The following is an 18,370-nucleotide window of genomic DNA, read 5'->3' on the forward strand; positions in this document are numbered from 1 at the left end:
CTCTCCCCCTCCCTCCCTCTTTCTCCCCCCCTCCCTCGCTCTCTCTCACTCCCACTTGCTCTCTCCTCGCCCCCTCCCTCGCTCTCTCCCCCTTCCCTCAGCTCTCTCTCCCCCCTCCCTCGCTCTCTCTCCCCCCCTCCCTCGCTCTCTCACCCCCCTCCCTCGCTCTCTCACCCCCCCTCCCTCGCTCTCTCTCCCCCCCTCCCTTGCTCTCTCTCCCCCCCTCCCTCGCTCTCTCTCCCCCTCCCTTGCTCTCCCTCCCGCTCCCTTGCTCTCTCCCTCCCCCTCCCTCGCTCTCTCTCTCCCACGCCCCTCCCTCGCTCTCTCCATCCCCCTCCCTCGCTCTCTCCATCCCCCCTCCCTCGATCTCTCTCCCTCCCCCTCCCTCGCTCTCTCCCCCTCCCCCTCCCCTCGCCTCTCCTCTCCCTCCCCCCTCCCTCGCTCTCTCTCCCCCTCCCTCGCTCTCTCACCCCCCCTCGCTCTCTCTTCCTCCCCCTCGCTCTCTCTTCCTCCCCCTCCCTCGCTCTCTTCCTCCCCCCCTCATTCTCTCCTCCCCCTCCCTCGTTCTCTCTCTCCCTCACCCTCCCTCGCTCTCTCTCCTTCCCCCTCCCTCGCTCTCTCTCACCCGCCCCCTCCCTCTCTCTCGCTCTCCCTCGCTCCTCTCTCCCTCGCTCTCTCCCTCCCCCTCCCTCGCTCTCTCCCTCCCCCTCCCTCGCTCCCCCTCCCTCGCTCTCTCTCCCTCCCCCTCCCTCGCTCTCTCTCCCTCCCCTCCCTCTCTCCCTCCCTTACAGTCCCTCGCTCTCTCCCTCCGCTCCCTCGCTCTCTCTACCTCCACCTCACTCACTCTCTCCCTCCCCTCCCTCGCTCTCTCCCCTCCCCTCGCTCTCTCCCTCCCCCTCGCTCTCTCTACCTCCCCCCCTCGCTCTCTCTCCCTTCCCCTCCCTCGCTCTCTCTCTCCTCCCCCTCACTCGCTCTCTCTCTCCCTCCCTCCCTCGCTCTCTCTCTCCTCCTCCCTCCCCCTCCCTCGCTCTCTCTCTCCCTCCCTCCCCCTCCCTCGCTCTCTCCCCCTCCCTCGCTCTCTCCCTCCCTCTCCCTCGCTCCCTCCCTCCCTCGCTCCCCCTCCCCCTCGTTCCCTCTCCCTCCCCCTCCCTCGCTGCCTCTCCCTCCCCCTCCCTCGCTCTCTCTCCCTCCCCCTCCCTCGCTCTCTCCTCCCTCCCCCTCCCTCACTCTCTCCCTCCCCCCTCCCTCGCTCTCTCCCTCCCCTCCCTCGCTCTCTACCTCCCCCTCCCTCGCTCTCTCCCTCCCCCTCCCTCGCTCTCTCTCCCTCCCCCTCCCTCGCTCTCTCCCTCCCCTCCCTCTCTCTCCCTCGCTCTCGCTCCCCCTCCCTCGCTCCCCCTCCCTCGCTCTATCCCTCCCACCCCCTCCCTCGCTCTCTCCCTCCCACCCCCTCCCTCGCTCTCTCCCTCCCTCGCTCTCTCCCTCACACCTCCCTCCCTCGCTCGCTCACTCCCTCCCCCCTTCCTCCCCCTCGCGCTCTCTCCCTCCCCTCCCTCGCTCTCTCTCTCCTCCCTCCCTCCTCGCTCTCTCTCCCTCCCCTCCCTCGCTCTCTCTCCCTCCCTCGCTCTCTCCCTCCCTTGCCTCTCTCTCCCTCCCTTGCTCGCTCTCTCCCCCTCCTCTCTCTCTCCCCCCTCGCTCTCCGCTCCCTCCCCCTCCCTCGCTCTCTCTCCCTCCTCCCTCCCTCGCTCTCTCTCCCTCCCCCTCTCCTCGCTCTCTCTCCCTACCCCCCTCCCTCGCTCTCTCCCTCCCCCCTCCCTCGCTATCTCTCCCTCCCTCGCTCTCTCTTCCCTCCCCGCCTCCCTCGCTCTCTCTCCTTCTCCCTCCCTCGCTCTCTCTCTCCTTACCCCCCTCCCTCGCTCTCCCTCCCTCCCCCTCCTCTCGCTCGCTCACCCCCCTCCCTCGCTCTCTCTCCCTCCCCCTCCCTCGCTCTCTCTCCCCCCTCATTCGCTCTCTCCCCCTCCCTCGCTCTCTCTCTCCCTCCTCCCTCGCTCTCTCTCTCCCCCCTCCCTCGCTCTCTCTCTCCCCCTCCTCCTCGCTCTCCTCTCGCTCTCCCTCCCTCGCTCTCTCTCTCTCCCCCTCCCTCGCTCTCTCTCTCCCCCTCCTCTGCCTCTCTCTCCCCCTCCCTTGCTCTCTCTATCCCCCTCCCTCGCTCTCTCTCCCCCCTCCCTCGCTCTCTCTCCCCTCTCCTTCGCTCTCTCTCCCCCCTCCATCGCTCTCTCTCCCCCCTCCCTTCGCTCTCTCTCTCCCCCTCCCTCCCTCGCTCTCTCCTCCTCCCCCCTCCCTCGCTCTCTCACCCCCCTCCCTAGCTCTCTCTCCCCCCTCGCTCTCTCGCCCCCCCTCCCTCGCTCTCTCTCCCCTCCGTCGTCTCTCTCCCTCCCCCCTCCCTCTCGCTCTCCTCTCCCCCCTCCCTCGCCTCTCTCCTCGCTCTCTCCCCCCCTCCCTCGCTCTCTCACCTCCCCCTCCCTAGCTCTCTCTCCCCCCTCCTCGCTCTCTCCCCACCCTCGCTCTCTCTCCCCCCCTCCCTCGCTCTCTCTTCCCCCTCCCTCGCTCTCTCTCCCCCTCCCTCGCTCTCCTCTCCCCTCCTCTCTCTCCTCTCGCCTCCCCCTCCCTCGCTCTCTCTCCCTCCCCCTCCCTCGCTCTCTCTCCCTCCCCCTCCCCTCGCTCTCTCTCCTCCCCCTCCCTCGCTCTCTCTCGCCCCTCCCTCGCTCTCTCTCCTCCCCCTCCCTCGCTCTCTCTCCCCCTCCTCCCTCGCTCTCTCTTCCTCTCCCTCCATCGCTCTCTCTGTCCCCCTCCCCACTCTCTCTCTCCCCCTCCCTCACTCTCTCTCTCCCTCCCCCTCCCTCGCTCTCTCCCTCCCTCCCCTCCCTCCTCAGCTCTCTCTCTCCTCCCCCTCCCTCGCTCTCTCTACCTCCCCCTCCCTCGCTCTCTCTCTCCCTCCCCCTGCCCTCGCTCTCTCTTCCTCCCCCTCCCTCACTCACGCTCTCCCTCCCCCTCCCTCGCTCTCTCTCTCCCTCCCCCCTCCCTCGCATCTCTCTCCTCTCCCCCCTCCCTCGCTCTCTCTCCCGTCCCCCTCCCTCGCTCTCTCTCCCTCCCCCCTCCCTCGCTCTCTCTCCCTCCCCCTCCCTCGCTCTCTCTCCCTCCCCCCTCCCTCGCTCTCTCTCCCTCCCCCCTCCCTTGCTCTCTCCCCCCCTCCATCTCGCTCTCTCCCCCTCCCTCGCTCTCTCTCTCCCCCCCCTCGCTCTCTCTCCCCCTCCCTCGCTCTCTCTCTCCCCCTCCCTCGCTCCCTCGCTCTCTCTCTCCTCTCCCCCTCCCTCGCTCTCTCTCCCCCTCCCTTGCTCTCTCCTCCCCCCCTCACTCTCTCTCCCCCCTCCCTCGCTCTCTCCTCTCCCCCTCCCTCGCTCTCTCTCCCCACCCCCCCAGCTCTCTCTCTCTCTCTCTCTCTCCCTCCCCTCGCTCTCTCTCTCCTCCCCTCGCTCTCCCTCGCTCTCTCTCCCCTCGCTCTCCCTCGCTCTCTCTCTCCTCCCCTCCCTCGCTCTCTCTCCCCTCCCTCGCTCTCTCTCCCTCCCCTCCCTCGCTCTCTCTCCCTCGCTCGCTCTCCCTCCCCTCCCTCGCTCTCTCTCTCTCCCCTCCCTCGCTCTCTCTCTATCTCCCCTCCTCCCTCGCTCTCTCTCCCCTCCCTCGCTCTCTCTCCCCCTCCCTCGCTCTCTCTCCCCTCCCTCTCGCTCTCTCTCTCTCCCCTCCCTCGCTCTCCCTCCCTCCCCTCGCTCTCTCTCCCTCCCCCTCGCTCTCTCTCTCCCTCCCTCCCTCGCTCTCTCTCTCCCCTCTCGCTCTCTCTCCCTCCCTCCCCTCGCTCTCTCCCTCCCTCCCCTCGCTCTCTCTCTCCCTCCCTCCCCTCGCTCTCTCTCTCTCCCTCCCTCCCCTCGCTCTCTCTCTCCCTCCCTCCCCTCGCTCTCTCTCTGCCTCCCTCCCCTCGCTCTCTCTCTCCCTCCCTCCCCTCGCTCTCGCTCTCTCCCTCCCTCCCCTCGCTCTCTCTCTCCCTCCCCTCGCGCTCTCTCTCTCTCTCCCTCCCCTCGCTCTCTCCCTCCCTCCCCTCGCTCTCTCTCCCTCCCTCCCCTCGCTCTCTCTCTCCCTCCCTCCCCTCGCTCTCTCTCTCCCTTCCCTCCCTCCCCTCGCTCTCTCTCCCTTCCCTCCCCTCGCTCTCTCTCCCTTCCCTCCCCTCGCTCTTTCTCTCCCTCCCCCTCCCTCGCTCTCTCTTCCCTCCCCTCGCTCTTTCTCTCCCTCCCCTCCCTCGCTCTCTCTCACCCCTCCCTCGCTCTCTCTCTCTCCCTCCCTCGCTCTCTCTCTCCCCTCCCTCGCTCTCTCTCTCCCTCCCCTCCCTCGCTCTCTCTCTCCCTCCCCTCCCTCGCTCTCTCTCTCCCTCCCCCTCCCTCGCTCTCTCTCTCCCTCCCCTCCCTCGCTCTCTCTCTCCCTCCCCTCCCTCGCTCTCTCTCTCCCTCCCCTCCCTCGCTCTCTCTCTCCCCTCCCTCGCTCTCTCTCTCCCTCCCCTCCCTCGCTCTCTCCCTCCCCTCCCTCGCTCTCTCCCTCCCCTCCCTCGCTCTCTCTCTCTCCTCCCTCCGCTCTCTCTCTCTCTCTCCCCTCGCTCTCTCTCTCTCTCCCCTCGCTCTCTCTCTCTCTCTCCCTCCCTCCCTCCCCTCGCTCTCTCTCCCTCCCCTCGCTCTCTCTCCCTCCCCTCGCTCTCTCTCCTCCCTCCCTCCCTCCCCTCGCTCCTCCCTCCCTCCCTCCCCTCGCTCTCTCTCCCTCCCCTCCCTCCCTCCCCCTCGCTCTCTCCCTCCCCTCCCTCGCTCTCTCCCTCCCCTCCCTCGCTCTCTCTCTCTCCCCTCGCTCTCTCTCTCTCTCTCCCCTCGCTCTCTCTCTCTCTCCCCTCGCTCTCTCTCTCTCTCTCCCTCCCTCCCCTCGCTCTCTCTCCCTCCCCTCGCTCTCTCTCCCTCCCCTCGCTCTCTCTCCCTCCCTCCCTCCCCTCGCTCTCCCTCCCTCCCTCCCCTCGCTCTCCCTCCCTCCCCTCGCTCTCTCTCCCTCCCTCCCTCCCCTCGCTCTCTCTCCCCTCGCTCTCTCTCTCCCCTCCCTCGCTCTCTCCCTCCCCTCCCTCGCTCTCTCCCTCCCCTCCCTCGCTCTCTCTCTCCCCTCCCTCGCTCTCTCTCTCTCCCCTCGCTCTCTCTCCCCTCGCTCTCTCTCGCTCTCTCTCCCTCCCCTCGCTCTCTCTCCCTCCCTCCCCTCGCTCTCTCTCCCTCCCTCCCCTCGCTCTCTCTCCCTCCCTCCCCTCGCTCTCTCTCCCCCCTCCCTCGCTCTCTCTCTCTCCCCTCGCTCTCTCTCCCCTCGCTCTCTCTCGCTCTCTCTCCCTCCCCTCGCTCTCTCTCCCTCCCCTCGCTCTCTCTCGCTCTCTCTCCCTCCCCTCGCTCTCTCTCCCTCCCTCCCCTCGCTCTCTCTCCCTCCCTCCCCTCGCTCTCTCTCCCTCCCTCCCCTCGCTCTCTCTCCCTCCCTCCGCTCTCTCTCCCCTCGCTCTCTCTCTCCCCTCGCTCTCTCTCTCTCTCTCTCCCTCCCCCGTTCGCTCTCCCTCGTTCGCTCTCCCTCCCCAGTCTCCCTCGCTCTCTCTCCCTCGCTCTCTCTCCCTCCCCAGTCTCCCTCGCTCTCTCTCAGACCGCGGCAAGATGGCCGAGTACGGGGCGGTGCAGCGCGGCTCTCTGCGGCTGAAAGGAGTGTCCGAGCTCGGCGTCAAGAAGTAAGAATCTGGAGTTGGGGAGAGGTGAGGCCCGGGGAACGGCGGGCGGCCCCGAGCCCGGCCTGTGGGAGGCCGGGGGCTGGGCCTGAGGCTTGTGCCGTGGCTGAGCCTGGGCAGAGTCCGACCCCGGGCTGGGGCTGAGAGTGACGCCGGCAGAGGCGGTGTTTCCCGATGAGGCGGTGCCGGAGCCCCGGCCTCTGAGTGAGGAGCTTCTGGGTTCAAACCCGCTCCACAGACTCGAGCCTAGAAACCAGGCCCGCACTGTCGGAGGGACAGTACTGAGGGAGCGCCGCACTGTCGGAGGGACGGTACTGAGGGAGCGCCGCACTGTCGGAGGGTCGGTACTGAGGGAGCGCCGCACTGTCGGAGGGTCGGTACTGAGGGAGCGCCGCACTGTCGGAGGGTCGGTACTGAGGGAGCGCCGCACTGTCGGAGGGTCGGTACTGAGGGAGCGCCGCACTGTCGGAGGTTCGGTACTGAGAGAGTGCCGCACTGTTGGAGGGTCGGTACTGAGGGAGCGCCGCACTGTCGGAGGTTCAGTACTGAGGGAGCGCCGCACTGTCGGAGGGTCAGTACTGAGGGAGCGCCACACTGTCGGAGGTTCAGTACTGAGAGAATGCCGCACTGTCGGAGGTTCAGTACTGAGAGAATGCCGCACTGTCGGAGGGTCAGTACTGAGGGAGCGCCGCACTGTCGGAGGTTCAGTACTGAGAGAATGCCGCACTGTCGGAGGGGCAGTACTGAGGGAGCGCTTCAGTGTTGGAGGGATGGTACTGAAGGAGAGCTGCACGAGAGGAGTATAGAAAGTGCAGGGGGGCACTTAAAAAAGAAATGAGAAGAGCAAAGAGGGGGCATGAAAAAACACTGGCAGGCAAAATAAAGGAAAATCCCATGGTGTTTTGTAAGTATGTTAAGGGCAAGAGGATAACCAGGGAAAGAGTAGGGCCCATTAGAGACCACTGTGGCAATCTGTGTGTAGAGCCGGAAGATGTAGTGAGGTTTTAAATGAATATTTTGCCTCTGTGTTCACAATGGAGAAGGACGATGTAGGCATAGAAATTAGGCAGGGGGATTGTGATATACTTGAACAAATTAGTATTGAGAGGGAGGTGGTACGAGCGGTTTTAGCGGGCTTAAAAGTGGATAAATCACCAGGCCCAGACGAGATATATCCCAGGCTGCTGTGTGAGGCAAGGGAGGAGATTGCAGGGGCTCTGACACAAATTTTCAGAACCTCTCTGGCCACAGGGGAGGTGCCAGAGGACTGGAGGACAGCTAATGTAGTACCATTATTCAAGAAGGGTAGTAGGGATAAACCAGGGAATTACAGGCCAGTGAGCCTAACATCAATGGTAGGGAAATTATTGGAAAAAATTCTGAGGGACAGAATTAGTCTCCACTTGGAGAGGCAAGGATTAATCAAAGATAGTCAGCATGGCTTTGTCAGGGGGAGATCATGTCTAACCAATTTGATTGAATTTTTCGAGGGGGTGACTAGGTGTGTGGATGAGGGTAGTGCAGTTGATGTAGTCTACATGGACTTCAGTAAGGCTTTTGACAAAGTCCCACATGGGAGACTGGTCAGGAAGGTAAGAGCCCATGGGATCCAGGGCAATTTGGCACATTGGATCCAAAATTGGCTTAGTGGCAGGAGGCAGAGGGTGATGGTTGAAGGTTGTTTTTGTGACTGGAAGCCTGTGTCCAGTGGTGTACCACAGGGATCGGTGCTGGGTCCTTTGCTGTTTGTAGTGTACATTAATGATTTAGATATGAATGTAAGGAGGTATGATCAGTAAGTTTGCAGATGACACGAAAATTGGTGGAGTGGTAAATAGTGAGGAGGGAAGCCTCAGGCTGCAGGACAATATAGATGGGTTGGTTAGATAGGCAGAACAGTGGCAAATGGAATTTAACCCTGAAAAGTGTGAGGTGATGCATTTTGGGAGGACTATCAAGGCAAGGAAATACACAATGAATGGTAGGACCCTAGGAAGGACAGAGGATCAGAGGGACCTTGGTGTGCATGTACATAGATCCCTGAAGGCAGCAGGACAGGTCGATAAGGTGGTTAAAAAGGCATATGGAATACTTGCCTTCATTAGCCGAGGCACAGAATATAAGAGCAGGGAGGTTATGATGGAGCTGCACAAAATGCTAGTTAGGCCACAGCTGGAATACTGTGTGCAGTTCTGGTCGCCACACTATAGGAAGGATGTGATTGCATTGGAGAGGGTGCAGAGGAGATTCACCAGGATGTTAGCTGGGCTGGAACGCTTCAGCTATGAAGAGAGACTCGACAGGCTGGGGTTGTTTTCCTTAGAGCAGTGAAGGCTGAGGGGGGACCTGATTGAGGTGTACAAAATTATGAGGGACATAGATAGGGTAGATAGAAAGGAACTTTTCCCCTTAGTAGAGGGGTCAACAACTAGGGGGCATAGTTTCAAGGTAAGGGGCAGGAGGTTTAGTGGGGATTTGATGAAAAACTTTTTCACCCAGAGGGTGGTTGGAATGTGGAACTCACTGCCTGAAAGGGTGGTAGAGGCAGGAACCCTCACAACATTCAAGAAGCATTTAGATGAGCACTTGAAACGCCATAGCATACAAGGCTACGGACCAAGTACTGGAAAATGGGACTAGAATAGACAGGGCTTGATGGCCGGCGCGGACACAATGGGCCGATGGGCCTCTTTCTGTGCTGTAACTCTATGACTGTCGGAGTGTTGTACTGAGGGAGTGTTGCACTGTCGGAGGGTCAGTACTGAGGGAGTGCTGTACTGTTGGAGGGGCGGTACTGATGGAGAGCTGCACTGCTGGAGGGGAAGTACTGAGGGAGCGCTGCACTGTTGGAGGGGCAATACTGAGGGAGCGCTGCCCCCCCACACCCCTTCCCTCTCACTCCCTCTCACTCACCCTTCCTCCCTCTCGGCCTCTCCCATTGTAATCCCCTCTTTCCTCTGATCTGTGCATGTAGCTTCCCTCACTGTCAGATTTCAATAACAAATAATATAACTGATCTCTTTTGTGCATTTCTTTTATTTAAAAAAAGGAAGAAAAAGAGTAAGGAAAGCAAGAAAATACTGGGACAGATCACCTCATATCAGCAGCAGCAAGAGGAGGCGGAGGATTCGGGAGAGCATAAGAGAGAGATCGTAGACAAAAGAACTCCAGCACAGAAGGCGTTTGACAAGATGCAGGAGAAGCGGGTGAGTTGTTACATCTTAACGAATAAAAAGAGAATAAACCTGCGAGTGCTGGAGATCCACAGCTGGTCAGTCCATATCTGTAAAGACTAATGTTTTGTGTGTTGGCCCTTCATCAGACTGGAGACTATAGAAGATCTTGAACTGAATGAAACACAGTGGGGGAGAGGAGGGGAGACTTTGGGTAGAATGCACAGAAATAGGTACAAATTGTAAACTGTCTGTAGCCAACTCCCGACGGAAAGAAAAGGCACGAATGAATAAAGGGAAGGGTAACTGCTCAGCTGGTGCAGTGGACTGTCACAGGAAGGGAAATGGGAGGGCAGAGGGTACAATCTGCAAACAGATGCAATCTGAAAAAAAGACCAGAAAATGCTGGAAGCAGCTAGCAAGCTTGTCAGAAAGACAGGCCGGAAGCCCAGGTGCACCCCCCTCCCCCCCCCCCCTCCTCCCTCGGGCCGGAAGCCCAGGTGCGACCCCCCCCACCCCCCCCTCGGGCCGGAAGCCCAGGTGCGACCCCCAACCCCCTCGGGCCGGAAGCCCAGGTGCCACCCCCCCCACCCCCCCTCGGGCCGGAAGCCCAGGTGCGCTGCGCCCCCCCCCCCCTTGGGCCGGAAGCCCAGATGCGCCCCCCCCCCCCCCCCCAACCTCAGGCCAGAGGCCCAGGTGCACCCCCCTCCCCCCCCCCCCCCACCTCGGGCCAGAGGCCCAGGTGCGCCCCCCTCCTCCCTCGGGCCGGAAGCCCAGGTGTGCCCCCCCCCCCCCCTCAGGCCGGAAGCCCATTTAGCCACCCCCCCCCCCCCCCCCGTGCTGGAAGCACAGGGGTGGACCACCCTGGCCAAAACCATGTTCTGATAAAGGGACCACACCCACAAGGCCAACCAGCCTCTTCCCAACATGCCCACGGATCTCTGCACCAACGTTCCCTCTAAGCTGCACAGCCCAGGTCCAGCTTTTCCCATGTTAAATTTTGTGTATGCGCAAAACTGAATGGGCTGCACAGCCCCTAAAAGGGGCTGCGGACACCCCCTGGAAAAAAATTAGGGGGAACATTGCTATTACACGCCCCCCCACATCACCTGCCACTTTGTTCTCCCCACCCTAAGAAAGCGAGCAATCTAGTTACGGTTTGAAGTTGCTTAAGTGAGTGTTTAGTACAGAGGGCCAGGTACCCAGGAGACTGCTTTGAACTGTTATTTGCCCAGGTATAATCTGAGAGGGAATGAAAGGCCCAAGCTTTTACCGAACCTGGTACCGAGCATGTTTCTGATCTTGGAGGTATGCAGTCCGTTAGATTAGACCGCACTAGTCTCCACTAAAGGAGCACACGAGTGTATTTCTGTAACAGCAGCACATTGAACTGAACACTGCTAATGACAGCAGATCTCCAAGACCCTGATCAGCCTGGTGCTCCTCCGGCCGTGTTTGCTTGGACTGGAGACCTTGCTGAATCTAGAGTTACTGGTACTTTACTAAAGTGTGGGTGAACCATAGACAACATAGTATTGGTTTGTTTAGCATCACTCAGGGACCCCGGACTCGAAGCGCTTTGAGATAGCACAGTTCTTCAGAGGTGTAATTACTTTAACACTCCAAACCACATTAAGGGCAACAACCCACATCAATACAGTTCCATGAAAGGTCGTTGATCTGAAACGCTAACTCTGTTTCTCTCTCCACAGATGCTGCCTGACTGCTGAGTATTTCCAACATTTTCTGATTTTATTTCAAATTTCCAGCATCCGCGGTATTCTGCTTTTGTTCCATGCAGTTCCATTTTGCGTGTATATTTAGGGGTCCAATTCTCCACTCTTCTCCCACCTTCCAGGTCATACAGCCTCCTGTCAGCCTGCGTTCCCCAAAGAGTGGCTCCAGTTGTCTCACTAATTGTAAATCCTTTAACATTCCGCCTTAAAAGCAGGCTGTGATTCTGTATGATAGCAAAATACTGCAGATGTTGGAATTCCAAAATAACAACAGAAAATGTTGGAAAAACTCAGCAGGTCAGGCAACATCCGTGGAGAGAAATTTGAGTTGACGTTTCGGGTTGAACCCTTCTTCAAAACTGGAAAGAAAAGAAAATAGATCGAAGGCAGGGCTGCGATCGGACAAAAGAAGTGAAAGAAACAAAAGAAGTAAAAGAGACAATAAAAGGTATTCGAAGCTAGACGAGATGGTAATAGGCTGAGATTAGGTGTACAGTGTACTGGCAGGGCAAGAGATAGCTGTCAGGTGTGAGAGAGAAACAAAAGGAAAAGGGGGGGCGGAAAAGGAGTGGAAAAATTACAAGAAAAAATGTAATAGGGGCCGAGGTTATGATCTGAAATTGTTGAACTCGATATTGAGTCCGGAAGGCTGCAGAGTGCCTAATCGGAAGATGAGGTGCTGTTCCTCGAGTTTACTGTATCGATTGATTCAGGCCCACGTATGTTTAAAAAAAACAAGAGCAAAATTCTGCAGATGCTGGAAACGTGAAACAAAACCAGTGAATGGTGGAAATGCTCAGCGGGCCAGCCAGCATCTGTGGCGAGAGAAACAGAGTTCACGTTTCAGGTGTGGACCTTTGGTCAGAACGGGAAGAAATTACAGATCAACAATGTTTAAAAAGGAACAGAGCAAGGCAAAGGGGGAAAGGGAAAGTCCCTCGCGCGCATGGACACGTAAAATGCTTAAGTAGAGAACAGGAAAAGGTTAAATAGCAGAAGTGATAATGTGAGAAATGCTAAAATCACACCTGCCATGTAACTGTCTTTTGCTCTCGACTTCATGTGTATTTCCCTCCCTCTCCCCTTTTTCTGGTCCTTTTTTAATGCGGTCCGTGAGTCAGAGCTGCAGCTGTCTGCCTCCTTGCTCCTCCACTCAGTTTCGTAGTGATCGTGGCTCCAGTCCTTCTCACTCTCTTCCTGCTTTTTCACTTCTTGCAGCAAATTGAAAGGATCCTGAAGAAGGCGTCAAAAACTCACAAACAGAGCGTGGAGGTAAGATGCTAATTTTCTGTGGCTTAAATGCAGATACCTTATTGACATTTAAAATTCTGAAGTTCTTTATGACTTGAAGCTTTTGCAGAAACCTTGCAAGCAGTCAAGATTTGTTGTGTCTAAGCATCTCCAGCAAGAGAGGAATCATTGCTAGATCTAGTAATGGGAAATGATCCAGAGCAGATAAGAGAAGTAAGCTGAGGGGAACATCCAGGCAATCGTGGTCACAGTATAATAAGGTTTAAAATAATAATTGAGAGAGACATAAGTAAGACAAAGACAAAAGTAATAGATTGGGGGAAAAGGCTGATTTTGAGGGGATGAGAATGGAAATAGGGAAATTAAACTGGGAAAAAAATGACAAAGAGAGCAGCAGTAGGAAATATTTAAAACGGTGATCAATAGAGTTCAGGAGAAATATATTTCACTAAAAAACAAGAGCAAACTAGCCAGTGATCCATGACACCCCCAGGGATGAGAAAAGAGAAAAGGTCAAAATTGAAACTAAAGGGAAAGGCCTACACTACATAGACAATAGAGGGGATGACTATAAAGGAATGTGAAACGGTTAGAAAATAAGTTTTAAAAAACCAAATAGGAAGGCAAAGAGGAACTATGAAATTAAATTATCAAGGAATACAAAAAGAAATAGTAAAATATTCTACAGATACATAAATAACAAATGGAAAATCAGGATAGGGATATGCACACGATAAACTCACAGGTAATGACAGTAAAATGGCAGAACTGTTAATTAATTACTTTGTCTCTGTATTTACCAGGGAGATTAACAGGGAGGACATAACATTAGTGGAGGAGGTCAAAAAAGATATAACAACATTTAAGATAGAAAGGAGAGAGATAATTGATAAACTAATCAAACTTAGAGGATAAAACCCCTGGTCTGGATGGATTGCACCCATGCATATTAAAAGAAGTTAGGGAAGAGATAGCAGAGGCACGATTACACACATATATGTAATAATTCATTAGAAAACTTAATAGTGCCAAAGGACAGCTAATGTGATTCCTATATTTAAAAAGAGAGATAGAACAAATCCAGGAAACTATAGACCAATTAACTTAACATTGGTGGTAGGAAAGATAATGGAATCTTTACTCAAAAATGTAATAGTAAAACATCTAGAAACCGAAAATATAATAAAGAGTAGTCAGCACGGATTCCAAAAGGGAAGGTCATGCTTGACCAACCTTATTGAATTCTTTCAAGAAGTAATCAAATCAAAATCAAATCAACTTTTATTGTCATTGTTAGTGCACAAGTGCAGTACAACGAAATGTAGGCTTGCGGCTCCCGAGAGTGTACATTTAGATTAAGACATTTAAACATTCAACATACATTTGGCTTGTAATACATTAACATAAACATAACCATAATAAAGTGCATTGGCAGATGTGCAGGCTTTAGAGTTTATTTGTGGAGTTCAGTAGGATGACAGCCCTGGGAAAGAAGCTGTTCCTAAATCTGGTCGTACGGGTGCGAATGCATCTGTAGCGTCTCCCAGATGGCAGGAGGGCGAACAGACTGTGGCTGGGGTGGGTAGGGTCTTTGATGATGGACCGTGACCTCCGTAAACAGCGTTTCTGGTATATGTGCTGTATGGTCGGTAGCCGGGTGCCGGTAATGCGTTGGGCAGTTTTGACTACCCGCTGCACATTCTCCCCGTGTTTGCGTGGGTTTTCTCCGGGTGCTCCGGTTTCCTCCCACAGTCCAAAGATGTGCGGGTTAGGTTGATTGGCCATGATAAAAAAATTGACCCTTAGTGTTAGGGGGGGATTAAATACGCGGGGTTACGGGGATAGGGCTTGGGTGGGATGGCTGTCGGTGTAGGGACCGGGTGCTAGGGTTTGGATGATCAGCCATGATCTCGTTGAATGGCGGAGCAGGCTCGAAGGGCCGAATGGCCTACTCCTGCTCCTATCTTCTATGTTTCTGGTCATAGTAGCTACAGCTGCCATACCATACTGTGATACAGTTCGTCAGGATGCTCTCTATTGTGCAGCGGTAAAAGTTAGAGAAGATCAGGGGTGACAGGTTACATCCCTTCAGCCTCCTTAGGAAATATAGGCGCTGCTGGGCCTTCTTCACCAGAGAGGAGGTATTGAGGGACCAGGAGAGGTCTTCCGTGATGTGGACTCCGAGGAACTTAAAGCTGTCCACCCTTTCCACCACAGCCCCATTGATGTGGGTGGGGGTGTGACTTCCGCCTTTAGACTTCCTGAAGTCCACAATGATTTCTTTGGTTTTCTTGATGTTAAGGGCCAGGTTGTTATCGGCGCACCACTTCACGAGATGCTGGACCTCCTCCCTGTAGGCTGACTCATCGTTGTTGGTGGTCTGGCCTACTACCGTGGTATCATCCGCAAACTTGATGATGGTGTTGGAACCATGAACAGCCACACAGCCGTGGGTGAAGAGGGAGTAGAGGAGGGGGCTCAGCACACATCCTTGTGGGGCCCCCGTGTTCAGGGTCGGGGGGGGGGAGGTGTGGTTACCTAATTTGACAGACTGGGGTCTGTTTGTTAGGAAGTCCAGGGTCCAGTTGCAGAGGGAAGTGTTCAGGCCAAGAGTTTGGAGTTTGGTGGCCAGCTTGTTGGGGACGATAGTGTTGAATGCTGAGCTGTAGTCTATGAACAGCATTCTGATGTAGGTCTCTTTACCATCTAAGTGATTCAGTGCCGAGTGTAGAGCAGTTGTGATTGCATCCTCTGTGTAGATAAGGGTATTGCAGTAGACATAATATATTTGGATTTCCTAAAAGCCTTTGATAAGGTACAGCATAGTAAACTCATGACTCAGGTCAGAACATGTGAAGTCAGTGGACAAGTAGCAGAATGGATGTACGCTGGCTACAAAACAGCGTGTAGTGGTTAAAGGTAGCTACTCAGACTGGCAAATGGTGGGACTGATGCTGGGACCACTGTTGTTCACAATTTACATAAACGATTTGGACTCGGGAATTGGAAGTACAAATTCAAAATTTGCAGATGACAACAAATAGGGAGAGTAGTTAATGCAGAGGAGGACTGTGACAAAATAAAGAAGACATTAAAAAACTTGGAGAATGGGCCTGTAATTGGCAAATGAACTTCAGTATAGATAAGTGTGAAGTGGGGCATTTTGGTAAAAACATTAAGAAGGCTACATACTGCTTGGATAATAAGTCTAAATGGGGTGGAGGGGCAAAGGGATCTAGGGGTACAGATACACAAATCACTAAAAGTAGCGGTGCAGGTTAATAAGGCCATCACTTCTATTTCCACTTTTTTCTCCCTTTTTTGTTCTTTTCTCTTTATCCCTCCTAGTCTCCTCTCGTCATGCCTCCTTTCATTTCTCCTGTCTCAGGTGCTCTGTCCTCCCAAACCCCTAACCAACCCTTCAGCACTCCTTGACCTCCCTGCTTTCCTGCCATCACGCCAGGCTTGACTCCCTCTTAGATAAGCCTACAGATTCCCTCTGTACCTCTCTTGGCATCCTCCGAAGGGTCAATTGAGGTGAGAGTGACTGCCCTTGACATCAAGGCAGCATTTGACCAAGTGTGGCATTAAGGAGCCCTAGTAAAACTGAAGTCAATGGGAATCGGGGGGGGGGGGGGCGGGTGGGGAAGTATCCACTGGCTGGAGTCTTACCGAGCACAGAGGAAGATAGTTGTCGTGGTTGGTGGTCAAGCATCACAGCGCCAGGACATCGCTGCAGGAGTTCCTCAGGGCAGTGTCCTAGGCTCAAACATCTTCAGCTGCTTCATCAATGACCTTCCCTCCATCATAAGGTAAAAAATGGGGATGTTCGCTGATGACTGCACAGTGTTCAGTGTCATTCGCAATTCCTCAGATAATGAAGCAGTCCATGCCCGCATGCAACAAGACCTGGATGACATTCAGACTTGGGCTGATAAGTGGCAGTTAACATTCGCGCTACACAAGTGCCAGGCAATGACTATCTCCAACAAGTGAGAGTCTAACCACCGCCCCTTGACATTCAACAGCATTACCATCGCCGAATCCCCCACCATCAACATCCTGGGGGTCACCATTGACCAGAAACTTAACTGGACCAGCCACATAAATACTGTGGCAACAAGAGCAGGTCAGGGGCTAGGTATTCTGCGGCAAGTGTCTCACCTCCTGACTCCCCAAAGCCTTTCCACCATCTACAAGGCACAAGTAAGGAGTGTGATGGAATACTCTCCACTTGCCTGGATGAGTGCAGCGCCAACAACACTCAAGAAACTCGATACCATTCAGGACAAAGCAGCCCGCTTGATTGGCACCCTATCCACCACCTTAAACATTCACTCCCTCCACCACCGGCGTACTGTGGCTGCTGTGTGTATCATCTACAAGATGCACTGCAGCAACTCGCCAAGGCTCCTTCGACAGCACCTCCCAAACCCGTGATCTCTACCACCTAGAAGGACAAGGGCAGCAGGCGCATGGGAACACTACCACCTCCAAGTTCCCCTCCAAGTCACACACCATCCTGACTTGGAAGTATATTGCCGATCCTTCATCGTCGCTGGGTCAAAATCCTGGAACTCCCTCTCTAACAGCACTGTGGGAGTACCTTCACCACACGGACTGCAGCAGTTCAAGAAGGCGGCTCACCACCACCATCACAAGGGCAATTAGGGATGGGCAATAAATGCTGGCCTTGCCAGCGCTGCCCAGATCCCATGAACGAATAAAAAAAAAGACTCGCTGGGGTCTAATCTTTACTAACTCCTTCCCGTCTCACTCACCCCGCCCAATGCTGACCATGTGGACTCTGCTAGTGGATCAGCTATCACCGCTCCTCTCCGTATCTCCCTCCAGAATGTCCGTTCACTTGTGAACAAGGCCCTTGCCATCCATGAGCTTATTGTGGATGATTGCATTGATATCGTCACCTTGACGGAAACCTGACTGAGGGGTGATGACACCATCCCCCTAAATGAAGCCTCGCCACCTGGCTATACCCGCCTCTTGCCCCGCCCAAACCACCGCAGTGGCGATGTGGCTGTTATCACCAAATCGCACCTTGGTCTGTCCCCCTACTGCTTTGGCACCATCTTGCCCTGTTCCACCCCCCTCGCCTCTGATTTAAAATCCTCATTCTCTACCATCTACCCAAGTACCATGCCAATTTTCTCACCGAGTTATCGTCACTGCTTTTTTCCCTCAACCTCTGCACCGAGCGACTTCACACCCTCGGTGATTTCAACCTCTATCTCAACTCATCATGCCATCTCCCCTCTTGAGTTCACTGCCCTCCTATCCTCCCTTAATCTCTCCCTCCATATAAACCCCCCTACCCATATTCACAGCCACCCCCTCGACCTTGCAAACTCATGTGGCCTTACTCCTATCGTGTCAATCACAGATAAGGTCATCTCTGATCACTTCCTTGTATCGCTCTCCACCCACATCTCCTTCCCCCTCCCCAACCCTACTCCTGTGCCTGCCCCTGGAAAAAACTCTCTCCCAATTCACTTACAACTGCACTTTCAAAATCCCAACTGTCTAGATTTTGGCCCTCCACTCGCCATGACATTTCTGCTGAACCAAACTCTCACCTCCACCTTTGATGCCCTTGTCCCATTAAAACCATTACTCTCTCTCATCCTGGTACAGCCCCCACCTTCGCTCCCTTAAGCCCAAGGGACACAGACTTGAACATATATGGGGGACAACTGGTTTAGCCATTCACCGCCAGATCTGGCTGGACCACATAAAGCACTATCGGGTCCTGTTCTCCTCGGCCAAAACTGCTCACTACTCCAGGATCATCCTGGAATGCAAAGATACCCCCGGCTTCTTTTCTCTACTGCAGACTGTCTTCTTAAACCCTCTCCCCTGCCTCCTCCACCCTCACCTTTAACAACAAGAACGAGGAGCTCGTGGATTTTTTGTCACTAAGATTGAGACCAATTGATCAGCTGCCTCAGCCATTTCCCTCCCTTCCCCTAGTCCACCGGGCCAAACCTCTTCTAAGGTTTCCCCCTGCCCTAGCCCTGAACTCACATCTTTCTCTAGTTTCTCTCCTATCTCCCCTCATGACCTCTCCGAGCTCACCTTGTCCATGAGACCCACCTCCTGCTCTCTCGACCCTATTCCTACTAAACTGCCCTTCCTAGCCCCCATGTTAGCTGATATTGTTAACGGTTCTCTTTCCTTGCGTGCTATCCCCCTCCCCTTCAAATCTGCCGTCATCACCCCTCTCCTCAAAAATCAACCCTTGATCCCTCTGTCCTTGCAAGCTACTGCCCCATCTCCAACCTCCCTTTCCTCTCATAGAAATCATAGAAGTTTATAGCACAGAAGGAGGCTATTTCGGCCCATCATGTCCATGCCGGCCGACA

General features: G+C 55.3%; 1 protein-coding gene across 1 annotated transcript in view; it reads left to right on the forward strand.

The window, feature by feature from the left end:
* Positions 1 to 5,623: 5,623 nt before the first annotated feature.
* The window catches only part of fam32a (family with sequence similarity 32 member A), a 33,468-nt gene continuing 20,721 nt past the window's right edge, over positions 5,624 to 18,370 (forward strand). The window contains exons 1-3 of the mRNA XM_086004986.1: positions 5,624 to 5,833; positions 8,880 to 9,036; positions 11,958 to 12,011. Coding sequence (XP_085861112.1) covers positions 5,763 to 5,833; positions 8,880 to 9,036; positions 11,958 to 12,011 — 282 coding nt within the window. The 5' untranslated portion in view covers positions 5,624 to 5,762. The remainder of the gene's footprint in view (positions 5,834 to 8,879; positions 9,037 to 11,957; positions 12,012 to 18,370) is intronic.

Source organism: Somniosus microcephalus, chromosome 13 (genome assembly GCF_052327205.1).
Source record: "Somniosus microcephalus isolate GS21.2 chromosome 13, FLI_Smic_1.0, whole genome shotgun sequence".
Classification (NCBI taxonomy): Eukaryota; Metazoa; Chordata; class Chondrichthyes; order Squaliformes; family Somniosidae; genus Somniosus; species Somniosus microcephalus.